General features: G+C 41.1%; 1 protein-coding gene across 1 annotated transcript in view; it reads left to right on the top strand.

Moving 5' to 3' along the window:
* The first annotated feature begins 370 nt into the window (after positions 1-370).
* Positions 371-9,869, top strand: part of st3gal2 (ST3 beta-galactoside alpha-2,3-sialyltransferase 2) — a 30,067-nt gene continuing 20,568 nt past the window's right edge. The window contains exons 1-2 of the mRNA XM_084734013.1: positions 371-441; positions 485-911. Of these exons, the coding sequence (XP_084590139.1) occupies positions 371-441; positions 485-911 (498 nt within the window). The remainder of the gene's footprint in view (positions 442-484; positions 912-9,869) is intronic.

Here is a 9,869-nt window from a genome sequence, read left to right as displayed (position 1 = left end):
GCTACAGCTGTGTGTAATTCAGCAGCGACTTCAGTCTGTGTGTGTGTGTCGAGACATTTCTGTGTGTGAGACGAGCACATAGCTGTGAAGGAGAGAGAGAGAGAATCCAGCGGGAGACAAGAGAGAAAGCGTAGGAGCATCGCTGAGCGCACAGCTTGACTGTGAGACAAATTGACTCTGACACATTGTCTTCCATCAGTGTGTGTGTGTGCATGTGTGTGTTTTTACTCATCTGATGTACTGGGTGATCCTGTGCTAGTCAGGGGGTCGTCCCAATCACGCTGACCGGGCCTTGGTGGTCGTTGCGTGGAGACGGAGGAGGAGGTGGTAGTGGTGGGCTGGGGACAGTGGCAGGCCTAGGGGTGGGGGCATGGCCATGGGGGGGCCGCATCCCGTCCTCCACCCTGCACCGGGACAGGAGGTGGGGCTGGGGGTCCTGGGGCGGGGGCCCATCCAGGGGAGCTCCCAGACTCTCCGAGCTCAGGCCCTGGCTGAGCGGAGGGACGGCCGGGGCGGCGGGAGGCGGAGGTAGTACCGGGGCAGGAGGCGGGGCGGAGAAAGGAGGCAGGGTGAGATGTTCCCGCAGAGTCTGCGTCCTCCTTGGCTCGCTTACTCTCGTCTTCCTCACCTCGCTCTTCTTCTCTGTCTCGCTCCGTGGAGGTGTGGGCTTCAACTACCTGGAGCCGCCTGGGTGGGAGGAGTCGAGGCGAGTGAAGCTAGTGCCCAGCTATGTTGGCGCACACAGGCTGTCCCCACCTCATACCCCGCAGCAGAAGACATGTGCCTGCCCACGCTGTGTCGGAGACCCCGGTGTGTCTGATTGGTTTGACGAGAACTACGACCCAGATATCTCACCTGTTTGGACCAGAGACAACATCCAGCTGCCCTCCGATGTCTACTACTGGTGGGTGGTAAGTAACAATATGATTAACTTATATGCTAGAGTTGTGACATGATTAGTATACACTGAATTAAAGGGACAGTTAGTGCTGTTTAGCCATCTAGATTTTTTTGGTGTGAGTTGCAGAGTTTTGGAGATATCAGCTGGAGAGATGTCTGCCTTCTCTCTGATATCAGGTCATGATTTTTGGAAAGAGACTGGTTTGGAATTTTTCAAATGTATTTTTTTGGTGCTTCCCAGCACCACAAGCCAAGTGCCATTTAGTCCCGCTATATTAGAGAGAAGGCAAACATCTCTACAGCCGATATCTTCAAAATTCTGCAACTCACTCTAAAAAAATCTAGATGCATAAACAGCACTACAGACAAGGGAAAAAACATGAATTTTTGGTTCGGAGGTGAATTGTCCCTTTAAGTCATGTCTGTACATCTGTACAGGCACATCTGTAAAGTAAATATAAAGCTACAGCCAGCAGCCACTTAGCTTAGCATAAACTCTGGTATCAGGAGAAAACAACCAGCTAGTTGTTTTTTGCTATTTTTAAACAGATGAGATATAATGCATTAATTAGCAAGCTTTAGCGGTGCTGGTTGGCACATTTTTTTTACAACTTAAAACAGAGCCAGGCTAACTGCTTCCACCTGCCTCCAGTCTTTATGCTAAGCTAACCTAATTGACTCCTCACCCCAGTTCCATAAATAACATACAAAACATTTTGACCATCCAACTCTCTAACAGAAAACGAATAAGCAAATTCGCTATTCACTGAAGTTAAGGATGGCATTATTCAACAGCACACAGTACAATGCAACCAAACAGTTCATGTGCATGTTTAGTAAAATGTTACATTAAGTTTGTCACTCAGTGTGTCTAAACATATCTATACGCTCACATGTAAAAGTGTCTTTATTCTCTCGACAGAGGACATAATGTAACTCTGTGTAGATTTTTTTTAATGTCATGGTAGCACAACCCTGGGATCTTGGTGCTGTTACTTAGCTAATGTCCGTGTCTGGGGCTTCCAGGGCTTGGCATGTATGAATCCTCAAAAATGTGTGTTCAGCTGCCAGGCTAAAGGCAAAGTGTGCAAGTCAACCTGCCACCTGATGCCCGTCACTCAGCCAGCTTGCTCTGTGTGGTCCGTCACCCTTGTGCATCACAGTGTTGATGCTCTATTGGCAGCTCATCAGCAGACATTAAACACGCGGGCCATGACCTGAAACCAAAACGGTGCAGGGAAAAGACAAACACTCCAGTTCCATACTTTCCCCAAGTCGTCCCTCTTAATCAAAGTAACACCTGCTGTATGACTGGATGAGCCCGCCTCCTAGGCTGACAGCCATGCAGGACAACCAATAGAAAGACAGTGTGCTGTGATTGTTATATGATCATAGCATCTTTCATTGTAACATCAAGGGCTATGCGATATAGACAAAATTAAGTATCACAATATTTTTGACCAAATACCTCAGTGTCAATATTTATTGATATTGGGACGATATTGTAGAGATAACTCTTGATGTCAAGCCTTCCCTTCTTGCCCTGCATTTATGCAGTTGACGGTGATAACAGTGGCAGATTTAACACTGAAACTGGGAGTAATTGTTGAAACATGAAGTCTGTGATTCCTTGAAGAAGTAAGCAAAAGCAGCTTCTCATTTCTTAGCTGATGACTGTGGGTTTTCTCGGCTAAAATGATGACGCTCACAAACAGATTTCCTAAGTGTAGCTTTCTAATGTAAGGTAATGTAGACTCCTTGAGTTGGTGAGAAGTCCTTCTTCAGCTGACTTTTTTATGTTTCTGACACGTTTTAAAACAAGAACTCTATGAAAGTGTATATGTACCTTGCAGCTGCATACATAGTATAATGTTAATGCTAAAAGACTGAGCAAACTCAGCAAACCCTGGTTGGTGAAATATAGCAGGTATATCTATGTCATAGAGGATAGGAATACACTCATTAATGTGGGAAAAGGAAACACAGGGACTTGATTAGTGCAGCGGACCTTGAGACAGGTCACCCAGCGATTGCAGAAGAGAGCCGCGATAAGAGCTAAGCTAACTTGGCTTAAACCTGAGACAGTGAGCCAGAGTGAGATGCATCATCGTCGACCCACTTTAGTTCTGCATCAGCTCACATCCTCCTCCTCAAACCCCCACAGAACAAACGCAGATGCAGTGGTACCTAACAAGTTTGTCAGGAGGTAAAGTTACTGCAGCTAGTAAGCTAGCGTTAGTTACCCAGACCAGAGCTTATGTTCGAACAGATGAAGACAGAGTTTAATCCGTTCACCGCACGTGTGCTCTTGTTTATCACGTTTTTAAGAGACTACAAAAAAGACGCCACTGTCACATGTAACATGTAGAGAAATGCAAAGCTTGATGGGCCTGTGGCGCCCTAGTTGGTGATGGTTACTAAACTATGATTGGACAGTTGCTGTTTGGTGGCGGGGCTTAGCGAAGGGTCAGTTGCCCAGCCCTAGTGATAGCTTACATTTTTGTTTATAGAAAATAAGAGTAACAAACCCAATGATGATGATTTCTCTTGTTTGAATAAAGCTCCCAAACTGATCTCTTACAGGACACATTGCAAGACATTAGGACTGATGACATACAGTGAACCTGCAGACTGTTTTTCTCATTTAATATCCCTACATTTATTGACATTCGTTAAAAGCAAATAAATGCTATTCTAGTTCTATAACACTACATTATCAGTCATCATTTTTTAGTGGATGTAGCACCATCACAAATGTTCTATCTGTGTATATGGCACAGAGGGGGGAAGCCAGTTACATGGGAGATATAAGTTTATTGGGACACCAACATAAGGGAAGTAATCTCTGTCCATCCTCTTCATCTTCTCTTGTCATTGAGCCAACCAATCCCCTCTTACAAGTAGTACATGCTCCTCATGTGTCCCTGCCAGTCATGTGTCATGGTAGAAAATTACATGGTTGATTACTGTGATTTTCTTAAACCACCACTGAGTAATGTCAGAAAAACTGAAATGAATAAATCTTTGAGAGCGAGAGAGATAGACAAGATGCATATAATCAAGGAATCCTTAAATTAACACCTCTTCTCAGTGTGTGTGTGTGTGTGTGTGTGTGTGTGTGTGTGTGTGTGTGTGTTTCTGCAGCTTCTGTCTGTCCACATGAATTTCCTAATTGAGTAAATGTGTTTGTGTAACACTGTTTCCAGCGTTGTACGGTGTCCTTCAATAGCTGGTCTAGAGTCCTATTTCAGAGCTGCAGCCTCAGTCCGGCTCTGAAATGGCAGAAAACTGCAAACACAGGCCAACAGCTGCCAAGTCATTAGGTCACACTGCAACAGGGAGGTGATGAACTGGGAGAGAAAAAGGAGGAGAAATAAATGAGAGAAAGAAAAGTCAGAGACAGGGACAGTGGATAGGGAAGAATTAGAGGTGATCACATGGAACAAAGGCACAGAAAAGGGAAACATGGACAGTAGAAAAATGGGAGTGGTGCAATTACAGAAGAGAGGGGAGTGAGAGATGAAACAGATTTGTAAATAAACCAGAGAAATCGGGAGGGGAAGGAGGACAGAAAAAGAGAATGGAAGAAAGGAAAAATATGGAACATGTGGGATAAAACAATGAAACGAAGTAGAGAACAAAGAGAAGAAAAGTCTATTTGATCAGTGTTTCTTTGTTTTCTTGTCAGGGTTGCCTTGCTGTTATTCTGTATTGGACAGAACATTGCATTGCTTGCAAATATATCGTACAAAACTTCTGAAATCTCAACCAGATTTCTTCTTTCCTGTTAATCCTTGCAAATGATGGCCATTAATGCATTATATCAGTATGAAGATTTTACAGTTGTTAGTGGGTTTGACTCAAGCATTTATCAACCTTTGCTCACACTAGTGTGACAACCTTGCAGACATGGTTTTTAACTGGGAGATTGGTGGAGAAATTCTGGAATATCATGGAAAGATGGCATGGTGTTCCTCCATGGTGAGTGTGTCTCAGAATCATAGAGTACTGTAGAAGTCAGGGTGTCTTGCACAATTTCATGGAATTATGGAAAGGTCTCGGACAAATGGACACCACCACCAACCGTGACTGTCAGAGCTGGGACTTCAGTTCAGCCAGGACTTAGCAAAAATGGAGGAAAATTTTGCTAGAGTAAACGGCAGGCAGCAGGTAGTTGTGTTTCATAGTAAGGGCTGTAATAATCTATATGAATCACTCGGAGTTTCTTTTTATCATTCTTATTCTATGTTTCAGTACCACACACTTAGCAGAGATGTATTATGTCTGTCTACCAACACAGTTGTCTGTGGCGTTCTGCTGGAAGTTGCTTTAAAAAAGAAGATTCAAGCATCGAAAATTGTTTTCTAACAGACTCGGGCATGAACACAATTTTGGTCCTTCAAAATCCATCCTTTGCAGATCCTCCACTACGCTGCAAAAGTCCACTTTATAAAAGGCAACACTATCAAGTCAGCCGCCTAGCTACAGTGTCAGTCTTGACTACTTCGTCTAGGACAAGATATCACTGGTCTTCTAGAAGGCCGACGGGGATTATTTTTTGTCCCACCCACTGTAAATCAAAATGTGATTGATAATTCATCTGTCACTTCCATGACAAACACACAGGCTGTGGCCTTCTGTCCCAGTGATGAAGCCCTAACCAATGAGTGAGCCAGCTCTAACCTTTCTCTACCTAGAACCAACAACAAAAAAGTCTGATTGGATAACTCTATTTAGCTAGAATTAGAAGAGAACAGCCTAATAATTACAGTAAATTAAATAAATCAAATATGATGTATTTAAATATAACATTTGAAATTCTGATCTTAGGCCTTCTCTGAAGCCCTAGAAGACCCTCAGGGTACATGTCAACTTTGAAAGGAATAAATATACAGTAAATTGTCATTTTTTAGGGAACCAGGCCTTTATTTGTTTTTTAGTCTTATATAAGAGACAGGCCTTTGTTTCTTTATGTCCCTGTTCCCTAGTTAATACAAACTCCATGTATGTATGTTTCCTCTAGAATTATCATGTTAAAGGGACAGTTCACCCCAAAATCAAGTATTTCGCCACTGGCCTGTGGTGCTGTTAATCCATCCAAATTTTAAATGTTAGTTGCAGAGTTTTGGAGATGACAGATGTAGAGATGTATGCCTTCTCTCCAATATAATGGGACTAAATGGCACTTGGCTTGTGGTGCCATTTAGAAAGGTGCTCTGGTGCCAGAGAAATACAACTTAAAAATTTAAAGCTAGTGACTTTTTCCAAAAATCATGACCCAGTTACTCAAGATGATTCACAGACCTTGATGTGAGCAGTTTCATGTAGATTCTAAAGATGTTCCAGTCGATTTTACAGCAGAAAGAAAGTAGGAACTACTTTAAGATAATCTATTAGTATTAGTATTAATCAGAACTAGTTTCAGTAGATAGATCTACAAGAAAGAAAGTAGATCCTACATGAAACTGCTCACAACAAGGTCTGTGGATTATCTTGAGTAACCGGGTCCTGACCTGACATTTAGAAAGAGACATTGGTTTTGTGTTCAAATGTTTTTTGTGACATTTAGTGCCATTATATTGGAGAGAAGTCAGACATCTCTGTGGTTTATATCTCTTTTTTTATAACTCTGTAACTCACACCAAAAAAAAGTCTAGATGGATAAATAGCACTACAGGCCACAGGAAAATGTGTATTTTTGATTTTGGGGTGAACTGTCCCCTTTAAAAGCCATGCAACCTTCATTTTATAGGTAGATTTTTAATATGAAAAATCATCAGGAAGTCTTGAGTTTTCTTAAAAGTAGCTCAGTATCGATCAGGAGTACAGCAAAGAAGAAACATCTGGAATTAGTGAGAGTATGAAAACTCCAAGCAGCAGAGCGGTGCATGTCACATGACTCCACTGATGGAAATACTGCTTTTGAAATGAACATTATAGTAAATTTACTGTGTTAGTTGTTGTGGTAGGTTGCAGGTAATTTCAAGCCCTTGTCTGTGACCCAGCCTGCATTAGTGCTGGCCATGCCCCCCAACTATTATTTATATGAGAATTAATAGCGGATAGTCTACTCCAAAGACTGGCCCTATAATTTCTTCTTTGACATTGCAGTCAGCATATGTCGACTACGGAGGATCAATAAAACCATTTTAAGTAAACTTGAGTTAATGGATGGCTGGGTGGAGATGGAAAAAAAACAGAGAGGGATGGTCAGAGACCTCAGGAGGAATAATGCACTGGCCTCTGTGTGGTTCTAACCAATATTTGCTTTTAGGACACCATAATGTGAAGATTCAGGGGAGCTGGAGCTCTCTCTGTTGGGAGTCAGAGGGCAGAATAAGAGGTTGTTTCCTGGTAAAGAGTTTTTGTGGCAGACATCACTGATGCACAGTGAGCTGTAGCCGTCTAAGTGCTCCCCAGTCAATTACTTGCTTCTTTCTCTTCTGAGGGAAATTCTTCAGTCCAGAATAGTTTAATATGGGGAGTCGATATAACCAAACAAAATGGTGAAATAACATCTCTGCCTTTGTCTTTTCTTTTCATCGCTTGACTTGCTTTTAATCCCGCATCCAATCAACTAGTGTTAGGAAGGAAGGAAAACGAAATGATTACTTGTATGCATGATTGGAGTATATGCTCTTCAATCAAACTTAATGTGCTATTGTGCACTCCTGCCTCAGGAGAGGAAGGACTCAAGCATTAAATGAAAGAAGCATTTTAAAGAAGATGTGCAGCAAATGATGTTTTTGTTTGGTGAAACATTTCCCCATTTAAAAATCCTGTGTGTAAGATCTGACAAAATTCAATATAATATTCTACAGTAACCAGAACAGACAAACCAAACACTGGCTCTAGATAGCAGCATTATGCATTTTGTGAGAGTGAGATGAGGAGTCTGCAATCTGTAAGTTCACCGCTAGATGCCACAACATACTTTTTTTTAGGGTTGCACCATACAATTTCTTTTTAAACAATTAATGTAACAATTGTTTTTCAATTAGTTGATTAAAGTAACAAGTAACTTATCAATTAATCAAAAAAATTATTATATAACAATTTACTCAAAATAAATATCAAAACCCTTTCTCATTATTATTTCAGTATGTTATTCAATTATAATGCTGAAAAACGGATATTTTACAATCAGTCTAATATCCACCTATTTGATAGACCCTACTTGTCAGATGCTGGTCAGAAAATACTGGACCTCAAATTACAAAGGACTGCTCTGACGCATATTAATTTAATCACTGTATCAACCCTTTCCCTGATCTGGACAATCAGTATTTTTATCATCCCCGCCAGGGAATCATGCAGTGCCTTCATAATGTGAAGGCATCGAATAATGTGTTTTATTGTCATCCCGTTCTTGTGAACACGATATCTCAAAAACGCCTCCAGGGAATTTCTTCAAACTTGGAACAAATGATCTGAGGATGAGCTGATTGGATTTTAGTGGTCAAAGGTCAAGGTCACGGTGACCTCACTAAACACATTTTCAGATTTCATATACTAATTATGACAAAATTACACACAGATATCCAATAGGTTAAAATGGTGAGGTGATGACATTTTATATCCAAAAGGTCAAAGGTCAACTTCACTGTGACATCATAATGTTCAGCTCTCTATCAGTCCTCTGTCCTCCTCTGTAAAGATAGTCTCTAAGTGAAGACAGCATGTTTCTACCTGGAAATTATTCACTGGAATCACATATGTACAGTGAGAACTTCCATTTGCCAAAAACACACTTATTAAACATTAAATTCCTTCAGAGTTACAGATCAATATAGTGTTACATTCCATATTAAAGTCTTGACTACAGACATTATATAAGTGTGGACAGACAGGGATATAAACTGTAACTTGACTGGTTGGTGGAGACAAACAACTGTGAAACTTCTATTTTTTGACTACTCTGTTTTATACGACCATTGACAGCTGACTCTTAACTCTTCTTAACTGGCCACTAGGGGCCGCAAGTGATCAACAACTGCTTCAGATTGAAATTGCGTTTCAGCCAGAGACAACATTTGTGGAGTTCATGTTAATGTTGACAGAACTTTGCAAATCTCTGCTATATCTGTCAGTTGAGGTGGCATTGCAGTAGGTGCTTCACCATCTGTTGCCTGCTTTAGATCTGTGACCTCTTCTAGTTATGACATGGATTTATTTCATCAGTGGAGTAATATGTAGTAAGACAATCGTTGGCAATGTATTGTTGCAGTGTGGGGTGAGTAAAATAATTGAACCCAATCACAGAATATCCATTTCTCACTCATACATGGCCATTAAAGTAAAGTATAAAATGGCAGAATAACACTGTTAGATGACACATGGTGTAACATTACATTAGTGGCAGCAGTGCAGATGTTACTAACATGGAGCCAATGAAGAAACAATAAGAAAACAAATTATAAGAGGCTATTACTAACAGAAGCACGCTCCAGATTTTACCTCGTGTTCGTGCAGAGCACTTGTACTGCTGTGATAACGTCTTTAAGTTTGCACAGCGTATAGAGAACCATACTGTTGCATCTCTGTCTAAAACACTCCCACTGTTTAGATGATCGTAGCAAACTTTATCAGCTGCAGCTTGTTCTGCAGGTGCTTTTACCAGGAGCAGCAAATTCATTGCGACATGTCAACGCATGATATGCAAAGTAATCTATTTCCCTAATCGATAATGTTATTGAATTGCCCCAGCCCTGCTAATTTCATGTTTGCAATTTGTATAATATTCACATCTAACCTCCTGTTCAGGTTATTTAAGCCTGGCTGCAGATGTACCTGGCAGTTACTGGCTGTAAATATTTAGTTAGAACTAATCTCTGTGCAAGAAATTGTTTGTGTGGTGCAACCCTTTTAAATTTAGTAATGCATAAATCACCACTTAGTAACACTTGTTAACTAAGCGGAGATAAACGTTACAGTTAGGCTAAGTTTGGTGTTAGCACAGCTTGGCTTGG

Source organism: Lutjanus erythropterus, chromosome 13 (genome assembly GCF_056507025.1).
Source record: "Lutjanus erythropterus isolate fLutEry1 chromosome 13, fLutEry1.hap2, whole genome shotgun sequence".
Taxonomy (NCBI): Eukaryota; Metazoa; Chordata; class Actinopteri; order Lutjaniformes; family Lutjanidae; genus Lutjanus; species Lutjanus erythropterus.
The sequence above is the reverse complement of the archived record's forward strand: the minus strand, read 5'-3'. Positions and strand labels throughout refer to the sequence as shown.